The sequence below is a fragment of the Tachyglossus aculeatus genome, chromosome 8, assembly GCF_015852505.1.
Source record: "Tachyglossus aculeatus isolate mTacAcu1 chromosome 8, mTacAcu1.pri, whole genome shotgun sequence".
In the NCBI taxonomy this organism is placed as follows: Eukaryota; Metazoa; Chordata; class Mammalia; order Monotremata; family Tachyglossidae; genus Tachyglossus; species Tachyglossus aculeatus.
The window spans coordinates 36,388,190-36,406,323 of record NC_052073.1 but is presented as its reverse complement, the minus strand read 5'-3'; the positions used below and the strand labels follow the sequence as shown (position 1 = coordinate 36,406,323).

General features: G+C 47.6%; 1 protein-coding gene across 2 annotated transcripts in view; it reads right to left on the bottom strand.

The window, feature by feature from the left end:
- The window catches only part of HCK (HCK proto-oncogene, Src family tyrosine kinase), a 35,096-nt gene that overhangs the window by 8,075 nt on the left and 8,887 nt on the right, over positions 1-18,134 (bottom strand). For both annotated transcript variants that reach the window (XM_038750256.1, XM_038750257.1), the window contains exons 5-9: positions 16,105-16,208; positions 13,799-13,948; positions 10,109-10,261; positions 5,269-5,451; positions 2,667-2,743 (exon numbers count right to left, since the gene is read on the bottom strand). In XM_038750256.1, coding sequence (XP_038606184.1) covers positions 2,667-2,743; positions 5,269-5,451; positions 10,109-10,261; positions 13,799-13,948; positions 16,105-16,208 — 667 coding nt within the window. The remainder of the gene's footprint in view (positions 1-2,666; positions 2,744-5,268; positions 5,452-10,108; positions 10,262-13,798; positions 13,949-16,104; positions 16,209-18,134) is intronic.

Here is an 18,134-nt window from a genome sequence, read left to right as displayed (position 1 = left end):
GTATTTATTGAGCGCTTACTGTGTGCAGAGCACTATAATGATGGTATTTGTTGAGTGCTAACTACGTGCCAAGCACTGTTCTTATTGAGGGCTTACTGTGTGCAGAGCACTGCACTAAGCGTTTGGGAAAAGACAGCAGAACAATAGAACAGACACATTCTCTGCCCTCAATGAACTTATAGTTGATAATAATAATGATGGCATTTATTAAGCTCTTACTATGTGCCAAGCACTTTTCTAAGCGCTGGGGAGGTTACAAGGTGATCAGGTTGTCCCACGGGGGGCTCACCGTCTTCATCCCCATTTGACAGATGAGGGAACTGAGGCCCAGAGAAGTGAAGTGACTTGCCCAAAGTCCCACAGCTGACAATTGGTGGAGCCGGGATTTGAACCCATGACCTTTGACTCCAAAGCCCGTGCTCTTTCCACTGAGCCACACTGCTTCTCTAATAAAAATAGCAATAATAATGGTATTTGTTAAGCGCTTAATATGTGCAAAGCACTGTTCTAAGCGCTGGGGAGGTTACAAGGTGATCAGGTTGTCCCACGTGGGGCTCACAGTCTTCATCCCCATTTGACAGATGAGGGAACTGAGGCCCAGAGAAGTGAAGTGACTTGCCCAGAGTCACCCAGCTGACAAGCGGCGGAGCCGGGATTTGAACCCACGACCTCTGACTCCTAAGCCCGAGCTCCTTCCACTGAGCCACGCTGCTGAGAGGGACCGTCCTTCATTTATTCATCCAATCGTCTTTATTGAGAGCTTACTATGCGCAAAGCACTGTACTAAGTGCACCAAGTCTACAAACGACGCGGAAGGGAGAGCGGGCCGGGGAAAAGAGGGCCAAAGCAGGGAAGGCCTCCTGGGGGAGATGTGGCCTTTATAATGCTTTAATAATAATAATGATGGCATTTGTTAAGCGCTTACTATGTGCCAAACACTGTTCTAAGCGCTGGGGAGGGTACAAGGTGATCAGGTTGTCCCATGGGGGGCTCCCAGTCTTCATCCCCATTTTCCAGATGAGGGAACTGAGGCCCAGAGAAGTGAAGTGACTTGCCCAAAGTCACCCAGCTGACGGTTGGCAGAGCCGGGACTTGAACCCATGACCTCTGACTCCGAAGCCCGGGCTCTTTCCACTGAGCCCCGCTGCTTCTCTAAGAGAAGTGAAGTGACTGGGCTAAGGTCACACAGCAGATGAGCGGCGGAGCTGAGAACAAGGAGGCTCATTGTTTCCTGGGGGTCAAAGGACGTTTCGGGGGATGGTTCGTTCTGCACAACTTCCGGGGGGCGTGGGGAGAAGTGGGGGGGGGTCTCTCTCATCCCATATTTGCCTAGGAAAATCATCCCAGACATGAACTTCCTGACCCCAGTGAGAGCCCGGGCCTGGGATGCAGAGGATCTGGGTTCATTCATTTCATTCATTCAATCGTATTTATTGAGCGCTTACGGATTCATTTCATTTCATTCATTCGATCGTATTTCTTGAGCGCTTACGGTGTGCAGAGCACTGTACTAAGCGCTTGGGAAGTCCAAGTTGGCAACCTATAGAGACGGTCCCTACCCGACAACGGGCTCACAGTCGAGAAGGGGGGAGACAGGCGACAAAACAAAACACGTGGACGGGTGTCAAGTCGTCAGAACAAATAGAATTAAAGCTAAATTCATTCAATCGTATTTATTGAGCGCTTACGGTGTGCAGAGCACTGGACTAAGCGCTCGGGAAGTCCAAGTCGGCAACTTATAGAGACGGTCCCTACCCAACAACGGGCTCACAGTCTAGAAGGGGGGAGAAAGAAAGAAAGGAAGAAAGGAAGAAAGGAAGGAAGGAAAGAAAGAAAAGAAAGAAAGAAAGATAGAAAGAAAGAAAGAAAGAAAGAGAGAGAGAGAAAGGGAGAGAGAAAGAAAGAAAGAAAGAAAGGAAGAAAGGAAGAAAGAAAGGAAGAAAGGAAGAGAAAGAAAGAAAGAAAGAGAGAGAGAGAGAGAGAGGGAAGGAAGGAAGGAAGGAAGGAAGGAAAGAAAGAAAGAAAGAAAGAAAGAAAGAAAGAAAGAAAGAAAGAAAGAAAGAAAGAAAGAAAGAAAGAAAGAAAGAAAAAAAGAAAGAAAGAAAGAAAGGAAGAAAGAAGGAAAGGAAGGAAGAGAAAGAAAGAAAGAAAGAAAGAAAGAGAGAGAGGGGGGAAGGAAGGAAGGAAGGAAGGAAGGAAGGAAGGAAGGAAGGAAGGAAGGAAGGAAGGAAGGAAAGAAAGAAAGAAAGAAAAAGAAAGAAAGAAAGAAAGAAAGAGAAAGAAAGAAAGAAAGAAAGAAAGAAAGAAAAAGAAAGAAAGAAGGAAGGAAAGAGAAAGAAAGGAAGAAAGGAAGAAAGAAAGAAAGAAAGAAAGAAAGAAAGAAAGAAAGAAAGAAAGAAAGAAAGAAAGAAAGAAAGAAAGAAAGAAAGAAAGAAAGAAAGAAAGAAAGAAAGAGTCTGTCTCCCCTTCTAGACTGTCAGCTCGTTGAGGGCAGGGAATGTGTCCGGTTTATTGTTGGACTGTCCTCTCCAAAGCGCTTAGTACGGCGCTCGGTACACAGTGAGCGCTCAATAAATACTATTGAATTGATTGATTGCATGCTGCCTGTGGGCAGAGCACTGTGCTGAGCGCTATGGGGAGTCCAGTATGTACCCGCGGCCACTCACCTGAGCCGAGAAGTCTATCAGTTTGGGTAGTGGCTGCTTGCTTCCTTCATTGGTTTTCAGGAAATCCAGGAGGCTTCCTGGAGGAGGGGATGGGGAAGGGATGAGCGACAGAGGAGAAATTAGAACAGAGGACGCTCCCAGTCAGCCCCAGCGAAACCAGTAGCGAAGGCAGCGGGGCCCAGCTGGGAGGACCCGGGAGGGGGCTGGGAATCCAAAGACCTGGGTTCTAATCCCGGCTTCGGATGGCCGTGTGACCTTGGGCCAGTCCCTCTGTCTGGACCAAGGGGCTCAGATAGATGGTGAGCCCACTGTTGGGTAGGGACCGTCTCTATATGTTGCCAACTTGGACTTCCCAAGCGCTTAGTACAGTGCTCTGCACACAGTAAGCATTCAATAAATACGATTGAATGAATGAATTACTCAATTTTACTCTTACATATTTACTATTCTATTTATTTTATTTTGTTAATATGTTTTGTTTTGTCGTCTGTCTCCCTCTTCTAGACTGTGAGCCCGCTGTTGGGTAGGGACCGTCTCTATATGTTGCCAACTTGGACTTCCCAAGCGCTTAGTACAGTGCTCTGCACACAGTAAGCGCTCAATAAATACGAATGAATGAATGGTGGTTCCCTGTGGCCGACAGTGCGGGCCTTCTGTCCACCCCAGCGTTTAGCACAATGGTAGGAAAAGCAGCGTGGCTTAGTGGAAAGAGCCCAGGCTTGGGAGTCAGAGGTCCTGGGTTCTAATCCCGGCTCCCCCACGTGTGCTGTGTGACCTTGGGCAGGTCACTCAACTTCTCTGCGCCTCAGTTACCTCATCTGGAAAATGGGGATTCAGCCTGTGAGCCCCACGTGGGACCACCTTGTATTCTTCCCGGCGCTTAGAACAGTGCTTCGCACATAGTAATAATAATAATGGCATTTATTAAGCGCTTACTATGTGCTATGTACTATGTACTAAGCACTTAGTACAGTGCTTGGCACACAGTAAGCGCTCAATAAATACAATTGATTGATTGATTGATTGATTACTATGTGCAAAGCACTGTTCTAAGCACCAGGGAGGTTACAAGGTGATCAGGTTGTCCTACTCTTCATCCCCATTTGACAGATGAGGGAACGGAGGCCCAGAGAAGTGAAGTGACTCGCCCAAAGTCACCCAGCTGACAAGTGCCGAAGCCGGGATTTGAACCCACGACCTCCAACTCCAAAGCCCGGGCTCTTTCCACCGAGCCACGCTAAGCGCTTGACAAATGCCATCCTAGACTGTGAGCCCACTGTTGGGTAGGGACCGTCTCTATATGTTGCCAACTTGTACTTCCCAAGTGCTTAGTACAGTGCTCTGCACACAGTAAGTGCTCAATAAATACGATTGATTGATTGATTAATTATTATTATTATGTATTGAGCGCTTTATTGTTGCATTGTCCTCTCCCAAGTGCTTAGTTACAGCGCTCTGCACACCGTATGCGCGCCACAAATTCATTCATTGTCATATTTATTGAGCACCTACGGTGTGCAGAGCACTGTACTAAGCGCTTGGGGAGTACAAGTCGGCAACATCGAGAGACGGTCCCTACCCGGCAGCGGGCTCACAGTCTAGAAGGGGGAGACGGACGACAAAACAAGGCGTATCAACAAAATAAAATCAATGGAATAAATATGGACAAATAAAATAAATAGAGTAATAAATCCGTACAACCATCTAATACATCTATCCAGGTGCTGTGGGGAGGGGAAGGACGAGAGGAAGGACGAGAAGCACTTAGTACAGTGCTCTGCACACAGTAAGCGCTCAATAAATACGATTGATTGAGAGGAAAAAGGGGGCTGAGTGTGGGAAGGAAGGGAGGAAGAGAGCTAGCTTGGCTAATAATTCTCTGATAATGATCATTACTGTGTCTGTCCACTCTACTGGACTCCCCCAATCAATCACTCAATCGTATTTATTGAGCGCTTACTCATCATCATCATCAATCGTATTTATTGAGCGCTTACTATGTGCAGAGCACTGTACTAAGCGCTTGGGAAGTCCCAATTGGCAACATCTAGAGACAGTCCCTACCCAACATTGGGCTCACAGTCTAAAAGGGGGAGACAGAGAACAAAACCCAACATACTAACAAAATAAAATAAATAGAATAGATATGGACAAGTAAAATAAATTAATGGAGTAATAAATATGTAGAAACTGCATGCAGAGCACCGTACTAAGCGCTTGGGAAGTACAAATTGGCAACATCTAGAGACAGTCCCTACCCAACATTGGGCTCACAGTCTAAAAGGGGGAGACAGAGAACAAAACCAAACATACTAACAAAATAAAATAAATAGAATAGATATGGACAAGTAAAATAAATAAATAAAATAATAAATATGTACAAACTGCATGCAGAGCACCGTACTAAGCGCTTGGGAAGTCCAAGTCGGCAACATCTAGAGACGGTCCCTACCCAACAGCGGGCTCACAGTCGAGAAGGGGGAGACGGAGAACAAAACCCAACATGCTAACAAAATAAAATCAGTAGAATAGATACGGACAAGCAAAATAAATCAATAAATAAAGCGCTCAGTCCAGTGCTCCGCGCGCGGCCGTGGGTTACCGTTGGCCATGAATTCGGTGATGATGTAGATGGGCTCCTCTTTGGTGACGACGGCGTAGAGTTTCACCAGCTTGTCGTGCTGAAGGGTCTTCATGATGTCGGCCTCTTCCAGGAAGGCCTCCGCCGACATGCTTCCCGGCTTCATGGTCTTCACCGCCACTTTGGTGTGCTTGTTGTACGTGGCTGGAGCGGGAGAGGAGGATCGTGGTGAAGGGAAGACCCCCCCACCCAACTCCCTTGGACAAATCGTTCAATCAATCAATCAATCAATCGTATTTATTGAGCGCTTACTGTGTGCAGAGCACTGGACTAAGCGCAAGTTGGCAACACATAGAGACGGTCCCTACCCAACAGTGGTTCGCTCCCACGGCTTCAACAATCTGAGGACGATTCCCAAATCTCCCTCTCCGGGACTGGGTCCAATCCTGGATTCATTCAATCAAACAATCGTATTTATTGAGCGCTCTGCCCACAGTAAGCGCTCCATAAAGACGATTGAATGAATGAATGAATGAATGATCATGGTACTAGTCAGCACTGGACTCAGCAGCTTGGGAAGCACAAGTTCATTCATTCATTCATTCCTTCAATCGTATTTATGGAGCGCTTACGGTGTGCAGAGCACTGGACTCAGCAGCTTGGGAAGCACAAGTTCATTCATTCATTCATTCCTTCAATCGTATTTATGGAGCACTTACGGTGTGCAGAGCACTGGACCAAGCGCTTGGGAAGCACAAGTTCATTCATTCAGTCATTCCTTCAATCATATTTATGGAGCACTTACTATGTGCAGAGCACTGGACTAAGCGCTTGGGAAGTACAAGTTCATTCATTCATTCATACAATTGTGTTTATTGAGCACTTACTGTGTGCAGAGCACTGGACTAAGCGCTTGGGAAGCAAAAGTTCATTCATTCCTTCATTCCTTCAATCGTATTTATGGAGCGCTTACTGTGTGCAGAGCACTGGACTAAGCGCTTGGGAAGCACAAGTTCATTCATTCATTCATTTCTTCAATCGTATTTATTGAGCGCTTACTGTGGGCAGAGCACTGGACTAAGCGCTTGGAAAGCAGAAGTTCATTCATTCAGTCAGTCAATCGTGTTTATTGAGCACTTAATGTCTGCAGAGCACTGGACTAAGCGCTTGGGAAGCACAAGTTCATTCATTCATTCATTACTTCAATCGTATTTATGGAGCGCTTACTGTGTGCAGAGCACTGGACTAAGCGCTTGGGAAGCACAAGTTCATTCATTCATTCATTTCTTCAATCGTATTTATTGAGCGCTTACTGTGGGCAGAGCACTGGACTAAGCGCTTGGAAAGCAGAAGTTCATTCATTCATTCAGTCAATCGTGTTTATTGAGCACTTAATGTCTGCAGAGCACTGGACTAAGCGCTTGGGAAGCACAAGTTCATTCATTCATTCATTACTTCAATCGTATTTATGGAGCGCTTACGGTGTGCAGAGCACTGGACTAAGCGCTCAGAAAGCACAAGTTCATTCATTCATTCAGTCAATTGTGTTTATTGAGCGCTAACTGTGTGCAGAGCACTGGACTAAGCGCTTGGGAAGCACAAGTTCATTCATTCATTCCTTCAATCGTATTTATGGAGCGCTTACTGTGTGCAGAGCACTGGACTAAGCGCTTGGGAAGCACAAATTCATTCATTCATTCATTCCTTCAATCGTATTTATGGAGCACTTACTGTGTGCAGAGCACTGGACTAAGCGCTTGGGAAGCACAAGTTCATTCATTCATTCATTCCTTCAATCGTATTTATTGAGCGCTTACTGTGTGCAGAGCACTAGACTAAGTACTTAGGAAGCACAAGTTCATTCATTCATTCAATCGTATTTATTGAGCGCTTACTGTGTGCAGAGCACTGGACTAAGCGCTTGGGAAGTCCAAGTTAGCAACCTATAGGGACAGTCCCTACCCAACAGCGGGCTCACAGTCTAGAAGGGGATGACAGACGACAAAACAAAACATATTAACAAAATAAAATAAATAGAATGAATATGTACAAGTAAAATAAATAGAGTAATAAATCTGTACAAACATCTATCCAGGTGCTGTGGGGAGGGGAAGGAGGTAAGGCCGGGGGGATGGGGAGGGAGAGGAAGGGGGAGAGGAAAAATAAAATATTCCTACCAGGAGTGTGTACAGCACAGTGTCTGGCATATAGCACTTTCATTCATTCATTCAATCGTATTTATTGAGCGCTTACTGTGTGCAGAGCACTGTACTAAGCGCTTGGGAAGTCCAAGATGGCAACATGTAGAGACGGCCCCTACCCAACAGCGGGCTCACAGTCTAGAAGGGGGAGACAGACAACAAAACCAAACACATTAACCAAATAAAATAAATAGAATAAATATGTACGAGTAAAATAAATAAATAGAGTAATAAATCTGTACATACATATATACAGGTGCTGTGGGGAGGGGAAGGAGGTAGGGCGGGGGGATGGAGAGGGGGAGGAGGGGAAGAGGAAGGAGCTGCATTTATTGAGCGCTTACTGTGTGCAGAGCACTGTACTAAGCGCTTGGGAAGTACAAGGTGGCAACATATTCATTCATTCATTCAATCGTATTTATTGAGCGCTTACTGTGTGCAGAGCACTGTGCTAAGCGCTTGGGAAGTACAAGTTGGCAACATACAGAGATGGTCCCCACCCGACAGCGGGCTCACAGTCTAGAAGGGGGAGACAGACACCAAAACAAAACATATTAACAAAATAAAATAAGTGGAATAAATATGTACAAGTAAAATCAATAGAGTAATAAATCCGTACAAACATACCTACATCTATCCAGGTGCTGTGGGGAAGGGAAGGAGGTAAGGGGGGGGGGGGATGGAGAGGGGGAGGAGGGGGAGAGGAGGGAGCCGTATTTATTGAGCGCTTACTGTGCGCAGAGCACTGTACTAAGCGCTTGGGAAGTACAAGGTGGCAACATATTCATTCATTCAATCGTATTTAGTGAGCGCGACTTGGACTTCCCAAGCGCTTAGTCCAGTGCTCTGCACACAGTAAGCGCTCAATAAAGACGATTGAATGAATACCTGTATATATGTATATATGTTTGTATGTATTTCTTACTCTATTTTATTTGTACGTATTTCTTTTATTTCGTTAATATGTTTTGCTTTGTTGTCTGTCTCCCCCTTCTAGACTGTGAGCCCGCTGTTGGGGAGGGCCCGTCTCTAGATGTTGCAGACTTGGACTTCCCAAGTGCTTAGTCCAGTGCTCTGCGCACAGTAAGTGCTCAATAAATACGATTGAATGAATACCTGTATATATGTATATATATGTTTGTATGTATTTATTACTCTGTTTATTTTATTTGTACGTATTTATTCTATTTTGTTAATATGTTTTGCTTTGTTCTCTGTCTCCCCCTTCTAGACTGTGAGCCCGCTGTTGGGTAGGGCCCGTCTCTAGATGTTGCAGACTTGGACTTCCCAAGCGCTTACTACAGTGCTCTGAGCACAGTAAGCGCTCAATAAATACAATTGAATGAATACCTGTATATATGTATATATGTTTGTATGTATTTATTACTATATTTGTACGTATTTATTTTATTTTGTTAATATGTTTTGTTTTGTTGTCTGTCTCCCCCTTCTAGACTGTGAGCCCGCTGTCGGGTAGGGACCGGCTATAGATGTTGCCGACTTGGACTTCCCAAGCGCTTAGTCCAGTGCTCTGCACACAGTAAGTGCTCAATAAATACGATTGAATGAATACCTGTATATATGTATATATGTTTGTATGTATTTATTACTCTATTTTATTTGTACGTATTTATTTTATTTTGTTAGTATGTTTTGTTTTGTTCTCTGTCTCCCCCTTCTAGACTGTGAGCCCACTGTTGGGTAGGGACCGGCTCTAGATGTTGCCGACTTGGACTTCCCAAGCGCTTAGTACAGTGTTCTGCACACAGTAAGCGCTCAATAAAGACGATTGAATGAATACCTGTATATATGTATATGTGTTTGTATGTATTTATTACTCTGTTTATTTTATTTGTACGTATTTATTCTATTTTGTTAATATGTTTTGCTTTGTTCTCTGTCTCCCCCTTCTAAACTGTGAGCCCACTGTTGGGTAGGGCCTGTCTCTAGATGTTGCAGACTTGGACTTCCCAAGTGCTTAGTCCAGTGCTCTGCACACAGTAAGCGCTCAATAAATACGATTGAATAAATACCTGTATATATGTATATATGTTTGTATGTATTTATTACTCTATTTTATTTGTACGTATTTATTCTATTTATTTTGTTAATATGTTTTGTTTTGTTGTCTGTCTCCCCCTTCTCGACTGTGAGCCCGCTGTCGGGAAGGGACCGTCTCTACATGTTGCCGACCTGGACTTCCCAAGTGCTTAGTACAGTGCTCTGCGCACAGTAAGCGCTCAATAAATACAATTGAATGAATACCTGTATATATGTATATATGTTTGTATGTATTTATTACTATATTTGTACATATTTATTTTATTTTGTTAATATGTTTTGTTTTGTTCTCTGTCTCCCCCTTCTAGACCGTGAGCCCGCTGTTGGGTAGGGACCATCTCTAGATGTTGCCAACCTGGACTTCCCAAGCGCTTAGTCCAGTGCTCTGCACACAGTAAGAGCTCAATAAATACGACTGAATGAATACCTGATGTTGCCGACTTGGACTTCCCAAGCGCTTAGTGCAGTGCTCTGCACACAGTAAGCGCTCAATAAATCCAACTGAATGAACGAACAGCGGGCTCACAGTCTAGAAGGGGGAGACGGACGACAAAACAGAACATATTAACCAAATAAAATCATGCGGTCTTGGTACTCACCCATCCAGACCTCTCCAAACTGGCCAGCCCCCAGCCTCTTCTCCAGTTTCAGGGATTCCCGGGGGATTTCCCAGGCATCTTTCTCCCACGGCTTCTCGGGCCTGGGGGTCCTGCAGGGCCTCGTCAGCTTCTGACACAACCCGTCGTTCAGCTCTGAAATGGGTCTGGGGTCGGCCTTGTCTTCCTCTCCCCCCCCAGCCCGGCCCCTCTCATCAGGGGCCCCAGAGGAAAGGGCTCAGAGCTTAATAAATGTCATTATTATTATTATTATTATTATTATTATTATTATTATTATTATTATTATTATTATCTGGGTTCTCAGCCGGGTGACCTTGGCCAAGTCACTTCGCCTCTCTGGGCCTCGGGTTCCTCCTCTGTAAAAAGTGGGGATTCCATCCCCTTTCTCCCTCCCCCTTAATAATAATAATAATAATAATAATAATAATAATAATAATAATAATGTTTGTTAAGCGCTTACTTGACTTCTCTGTGCCTCAGTTACCTCATCTGTAAAATGGGGACTAAGACTGTGGACACCTGTCGTTTTGTTGTCTCCCCCTTCTAGACCGTGAGCCCGCTGTTGGGTAGGGACCGTCTCTCTATGTTGCCGACTTGGACTTCCCAAGCGCTTAGTATAGTGCTCTTCACGCAGTAAGCGCTCAGTAAATAGCTTTAATTCTATTTGTTCTGACGATTTTGACACCTTTCTACAGGTTTTGTTGTCTCCCCCTTCTAGACTGTGAGCCCGTTGTTGGGTAGGGACCGTCTCTCTATGTTGCCAACTTGTACTTCCCAAGCGCTTAGTAAAGTGCTCTGCACGCAGTAAGTGCTCAATAAATAGCTTTAATTCTATTTGTTCTGATGATTTTGACACCTGTCCACATGTTTTGTTGCCTCTCCCTTCTAGACTGTGAGCCCGTTGTTGGGTAGGGACCGTCTCTAGATAATAATAATAATAATAATATGTTGCCGACTTGTACTTCCCAAGCTCTTAGTACAGTACTCTGCACACAGTAAGCGCTCAATAAATACGATTGAATGAATGAATGAATGAATGTGGGACAACCTGTTCACCTTGTATCCTCCCCAGCGCTTAGAACAGTGCTTTGCACATAGTAAGCACTTAACAAATACCAACATTATTATTATTATTACTATGTGCAAAGCACTGTTCTAAGCGCTGGGGGGGGGGGGGGTACAAGGTGATCAGGTTGTCCCGCATGGGGCTCACAGTCTTAATCCCCATTTTACAGATGAGGTAACTGAGGCTCCGAGAAGTTAAGTGACTTGCCCAAGGTCACACAGCAGACACGTGGTGGAGCCAGGGTTCGAACCCATGACCTCTGGCTTCAAAGCCCGGGCTCTTTCCACTGAGCCACGCTGCTTCTCCAAAAAATATAATAATAATGACATTTATTAAGCACTTACTACTACTACTACTACTAATGATAATGATGGCATTTGTTAAGCGCTTACTATGTGCAAAGCACTGTTCTAAGCGCTGGGGTGGATACAAGGTGATCGGGTTGTCCCATGGGGGGCTCACAGTTTTAATCCCCATTTTCCAGATGAGGGAACTGAGGCTCAGAGAAGTTAAGTGACTTGCCCAAGGTCACACAGCAGACATGTGGTGGAGCCGAGATTCGAACCCATGGCCAATTTGTACTTCCCAAGCGCTTAGTACAGTGCTCTGCACATAGTAAGTGCTCAATAAATACGATTGATGATGATGACCTATGTGCTATGAGCAATATGACCTGTCACTATGTGCAAAGCACTGTTCAAGCGCTTAGTACAGTGCTCTACACACAGTAAGCGCTCAATAAATACGATTGATTGATTCTAAGCGCTGGGGGAGGTTACAAGGTAATCAAGTTGTCCTATGTGGGGCTCACAGTCTTAATCCCCATTTTCCGGATGAGGGAACTGAGGCCCAGAGAAGTGAAGCGACTTGCCCAAAGTCACCCAGCTGACAGTTGGTGGAGCCGGGATTTGAACCCATGACTTCTGACTCCAAAGCCCGGGCTCTTTCCACTGAGACTGGGAACCCCGGGTGGGGCGGGGACAGTGTCCGACCTGATGATCTTCTATCTCCCCTAGCGCTTAGCACAGCGTCTGCTGTGTAGTAAGCGCATAACAAATATCATCATGAATAATAACAACAATAATAACAATAATTGTGGGTTTTGCTAAGCGCTCAGTAGGTGCCAGGCACTGTACTAAGCACCGGGGTGGATAATATTACTCTATTGATTTATTTTATTTGTACATATTTATTCGATTTATTTTATTTTGTTAATATGTTTGGTTTTGTTCTCTATCTCCCCCTTCTAGACTGTGAGCCCGCTGTTGAGTAGGGACCGTCCCTATATGTTGCCAACTTGGACTTCCCAAGTGCTTAGTACAGTGCTCTCCACACAGTAAGCGCTCAATAAATCAATAAATACTATGGAATGAATGAATGAATGAATAATGGTACTTGTTAAGTGCCTACTATAATAATAATAACAATAATAATAATAATAATGGCATTTATTAAGCGCTTACTATGTGCAAAGCACTGTTCTAAGCACTGGGGTACATACGGGGTAATCGGGTTATCCCACGCGGGGTTCACAGCCTCCATCCCCATTTTACAGATGAGGGAACTGAGGCCCAGAGAAGTGAAGCGACTTGCCCAAGGTCACACAGCAGAAAAGTGGCGGGGCTGGAGTGAGAACCCACGACCTTCTAAGCTCTGGGGAGGTTACAAGGTGATCAGGTTGTCCCTCGGGGGGCTCACAGTCTTCATCCCCATTTTCCAGATCATAATAATAATAATAATGGCATTTACTAAGCGCTTACTATGTGCAAAGCACTGTTCTAAGCGCTGGGGAGGTTACAAGGTGATCAGGTTGTCCCACGTGGGGCTCACAGTCTTCATCCCCATTTTACAGATGAGGGAACTGAGGCCCAGAGAAGTGAAGTGACTTGCCCAAAGTCCCACAGCTGACAATTGGCAGAGCCGGGATTTGAACCCACGACCCCTGACTCCAAAGCCCGGGCTCTTTCCACTGAGCCACGCTGCAGTAATAACAATAATAATAATAATAATGTTGGTATTTGTTAAACACTTACTATGTGCAAAGCACTGTTCTAAGCGCTGGGGAGGTTACAAGGTGATCAGGTTGTCCCACGGGGGGGCTCACAGTCTTCATCCCCATTTGACAGATGAGGGAACTGAGGCCCAGAGAAGTGAAGCGACTCGCCCAAAGTCGCACAGCTGATAAGTGGATATGAACCCACGACCTCTGACTCTAAAGCCCGGGCTCTTTCCACTGAGCCGCCATCAATCAATCAATCAATCGTATTTATTGAGCGCTTACTGTGTGCAGAGCACTGTACTAAGCGCTTGGGAAGTCCAAGTTGGCAACATATAGAGACGGTCCCTACCCAACAGTGGACTTGGTTGGACACAGTCCCCGTCTCCAATAGGACTCCCACGCCTCATCCCCAATTTTACAGATCAGTCAATCGTATTTATTGAGCGCTTACTGTGTGCAGAGCACTGGACTGAGCGCTGGGGAAGTCCAAGTCGGCAACGCATGTCAGGTAACTGAGGCCAGAGAAGGGAAGTGACTTGTCCAAGGTCACACAGCGGGCAAGCGTGAGCCAGGGGGAAACGGGGTGGGGAAGGGGGAGGCGGCTCACTCTGGTAGTGGCCGATGAGGTCCTGCAGGGTGGCGAAGGTGCTCCTGGGGGAGATGTAATAGCCGCCACTGTCCAGGGTGCGAATCTTGTAATGCTTCACCGCGTCTCCGTGCTGGGGGTCGTAGTCCCGCACCGACAGGGAGTAGCTTCCTAAACAGGGCCGGGGGCGAGATGGTGAGGCCTACCACCCCAATCCCTCAGGAAGGGGCCCACATCCTCCCCCTGGCCCGGAATCAATCAATCAATCAATCAATCGTATTTATTGAGCGCTTACTGTGTGCAGAGCACTGGACTAAGCGCTTGGGAAGGACAAGTTAAGGGAGGGTTGAGGGATGCAGGTAGGAGGGTTGAGGGGTGCAGGGAGGATTGAGGGATTTAGGGAGGATTGAAGGGTGCAGGGAGGAAGGAGGAGAGTTGAGGGGTGCAGGAGGATGAGCTGAGGGGTTCAGGAGGGGTTGAGGGGTGCAGGGAGGAGGGAGGGAGGTTGAGGGGGGCAGGGAGGAGAGTTGAGGGGTTCAGGGAGGATTGAGGGATTTAGGGAGGATTGAAGGGGCAGGGAGGAAGGAGGAGAGTTGCAGGGTGCAGGAGGATGAGTTGGGTTCAGGAGGGGTTGAGGGGTGAAGAGAGGAGGGAAGGAGGTTGAGGGGTGCAGGGAGGAGAGTTGAGGGGTTCAGGGCGGATTGAGGGATTTAGGGAGGATTGAAGGGGGCAGGGAGGAAGGAGGAGAGTTGAGGGGTGCTGGAGGATGAGTTGAGGGGTTCAGGAGGGGTTGAGGGGTGCAGGGAGGAGGGAAGGAGGTTGAGGGGTGCAGGGAGGAGAGTTGAGGGGTTCAGGGAGGATTGGGCTTAGGATCAGCGCTTAGAACAGTGCTTTGCACATAGTAAGCGCTTAATAAATGCCATTATTATTATTATTATTGAGGGATTCAGGGAGGATTGAAGGGTGCAGGGAGGAAGGAGGAGAGTTGCGGGGTGCAGGAGGATTCATTCGTTCATTCAGTCATATTTATCGAGCACTGTACTAAGCGCTTGGGAAGTCCAAGTCGGCAACAGATAGAGACGGTCCCTACCCAGCAGCAGGCTCATGGTCTAGAGGATGAGTTGAGGGGTTGCGGGGCGGTTGAGGGGGGCAGGGAGGAGGGAGGAAGGTTGAGGGGGGCAGGGAGGAGAGTTGAGGGATTCAGGGAGGATTGAGGGATTCAGGGAGGATTGAAGGGGGCAGGGAGGAAGGAGGAGAGTTGAGGGGTGCAGGAGGATGAGTTGAGGGGTTCAGGAGGGGTTGAGGGGTTCAGGGAGGAGGGAGGAAGGTTGAGGGGTGCAGGGAGGAGAGCTGAGTGTTTAAGGGAGGATTGAGGGATTTAGGGAGGATTGAAGGGTGCAGGGAGGAAGGAGGAGACTTGAGGGGTGCAGGGAGGAGAGTTGAGGGGTTCAGGGAGGATTGAGGGATTCAGGGAGGATTGAAGGGGGCAGGGAGGAAGGAGGAGAGTTGCGGGGTGCAGGAGGATGAGTTGAGGGGTTCAGGAGGGGTTGAGGGGTGCAGAAAGGAGGGAGGAAGATTGAGGGGGGCAGGGAGGAGAGTTGAGGGGTTCAGGGCGGATTGAGTTTAGGATCCTCCAAAACCCTCCTGAGAACTCACCTCCTCCAGGAGGCCTTCCCACACTCAGCCCCCTTTATCCTCTCCTCCTCCCCATCCCGCCTCTGCCTCACCTCCTTCCCCTCCCCGCAGCACTTGTATGTAAAAATAATAATAACAATGATGGCATTTGTTAAGCGCTTACTATGTGCGAAGCACTGTTCTAAGCGCTGGGGAGGCTACAATCCCAGCTCCACCAATAGTCAGCCGTGTGACTTGGGGCAAGTCACTTCACTTCTCTGGGCCTCAGTTCCCTCATCTGGAAAATGGGGATGAAGACTGGGAGCCCCCCCGTGGGACAACCTGATCACCTTGTATGCTTCCCAGTGCTTAGAACAGTGCTTTGCACATAGTAAGCGCTTAATAAATGCCATCATTATTATTATTATATGCGTTTAGCTATAATTCTATCTATTCTGACGGTATTAACACCTTTCTACCTGTTTTGTTTCGTTGGTCTGTCTCCCTTTTCTGGACTGTGAGCTCGTTGTTGGGTAGGGACTGTCTCTACGTGTTGCCGGTTTGTACTTCCCAAGCGCTTAGTACAGTGTTCTGCACACAGTGAGCGCTCAATAAATATTGAATGAATGAATGAATGAATGAATGGAGTAGCCTGGCCTCTGGAGCAGGGGTCAGAGAGGGGGGACTGAGGGGTCGGGCCGGGGGTGTCTCACCTCTGGTGGTCTCGCTGTCCCGGATCATGAAGGAGCCCAGCACGTTTCCAGGGGCCAGAAGATTTCGCTCCGCGTCCATGCGGCTGATGCCCTTGAAGAACCATCTGGGGGAGGCCGGCAATCAGGGAGGGCTTCCCGGGGGAGGCGGCCTGGAGGCTACCCTAACCAAGACACCTCCCACCGCCTTGGCCCTGACCTTCCATAATAATAATAATGATGATGATGGCATTTATTAAGAGCTTACTATGTGCAAAGCACTGTTCTAAACCGCCGGCCCACTCTAGAGGGTCTCAAGTTCTCCAGAGTAGGACATGTTGGGGGGACTTGAAGGGGGAGAGGGGACGGTTGAGAGACTTCAAGCCCAGGGGGTCCTGGAGGAGGGGGCGGGGGTCAGCGGGAGGGGAAAAGGGAGAGGAAAGAGGGAGAAGAGGATGACTAGGGATGGAGAGAGAGGGAGAGAAATAGGAGGGAGAGAGGAGGAGGAGAGAAAGAGGATGGAGGAGAGAGGAGGGAGGGAAGAGGAGTCGGAGAGATAAGGAGAAAGGGGGAAAGAGAGAAAGAAGGAGGGAGAGAGAAGGGGAAAGAGAGGAAGGGAGGGGAATGGAGGGAGGAGAGAGAATGAGAAGGCGAGAAAGAGAGATGGGGGAAGGCAGAGAAGGAGAGAGAGAGGAGGGAGGGAAAGAGAAGGGGAGGGAGAAAAAGGAGAGAGAGAGAGAAAAGGAGGGAGGAGAGAAGAGAAGACTAGGAGGGTGGAAGAAAGGAGGAGGCGAGAGAAGGAGAGGAGGGAGGGAAGAGGAGTCGGAGAGATAAGGAGGAGAGAAAGAAGGAGGGAGAGAGAAGGGGAAGAAGACGAAGAGAGGGAAACGGAGGGAGGGAGAGAGAGATGGAGAGGAAGGAGGAGAGATGATGAGGAGAGAAGGGGGAAGGCAGAGGAGAGGGAGAGAGAAGGAAAGAGAGAGAAGGAGGGAGGGAAAGAGAAAGGGAGGGTGAAAAAGAAGAGAGAGAAAAGGAGGGAGGGAAAGAGAAGGGGAGGGAGATAAAGAAGGGAGAGAAAAGGAGGGAGGAGAGGAGGAGAATAGGAGGGAGAGACAGAGAAGAGGAGAGAGAGAGAGAAGAAGGGGAGGAGAGAGAGAAGGAGGAAGGGAAGTGGAGTTGGAAAGAAAGAAGGAGGGAGGAAAAGAGAAGGGGAGGGAGAAAAAGAAGAGAGAGAAAAGGAGGGAGGGGAAGAGAAGGGGACGGAGAAAAAGAAGAGAGAAAAGGAGGGAGGAGAGGAGGAGAATAAGAGGGAGAGACAGAGAAGAGGAGACAGAGAAGAAGGGGAGGAGAGAGAGAAGGAGGAAGGGAAGTGGAGTCGGAAAGAAAGAAGGAGGGAGAGAGAAAGGGAGGGAGAGGGAGAGGGAGAAACAGAGGGAGAAGGAGAGGAAGGAAGAGAGATAATGAGAAGGAGAGAGAGAAGCAGGAAGGCAGAGGAGATGGAGAGAGAAGGAAAGAGAGAGGAGAAGGAGGGAGGGAAAAAGAAGGGGAGAGAGAAAAAGAAAAGAGAGAAAAGGAGGGAGGAGAGAGAGAAGAGGTGAGGGAGGGAGAGAGAGGGAGCGAGAAGGGAAGAGGAGATAGGAGAACAGAGAGAAGGAGGAGAGAGCGAAGGAGGGAGGGAGAGAGGGAGAGAAGGAGGGAAGAGGAGTTGGAGAGAAAGAAAGAAAGAAGGAGGGAGAGAGAAGGAGAGGGAGAGAAAGAGAGGGAAACGGAGGGAGAGAGGGAGGGAGAAGAGAGAAGAAAAGGAGAGAAAGAGAAGGGGAAGGGCAGAGGAGAGGGAGAGAGAGGAGGAGAGAGAAGGAGGGAGAGAAAGAGAAGGGGAGGGAGAAAAAGAAGAGCGAGAAAATAAGGGGGAGAGGGGAGAGACAGAAGGAGAGAAAGAGAATAGGAGAGAGGGAAAGAGAAGAAGGGAGGAGGAGGGAGAAGGGCAGAGAGGAGGAGGAGGGAGAGAAAAGGAGGGAGACAGAGAAGGAGAAAGAAAGGAGGGAGGGGAGAGA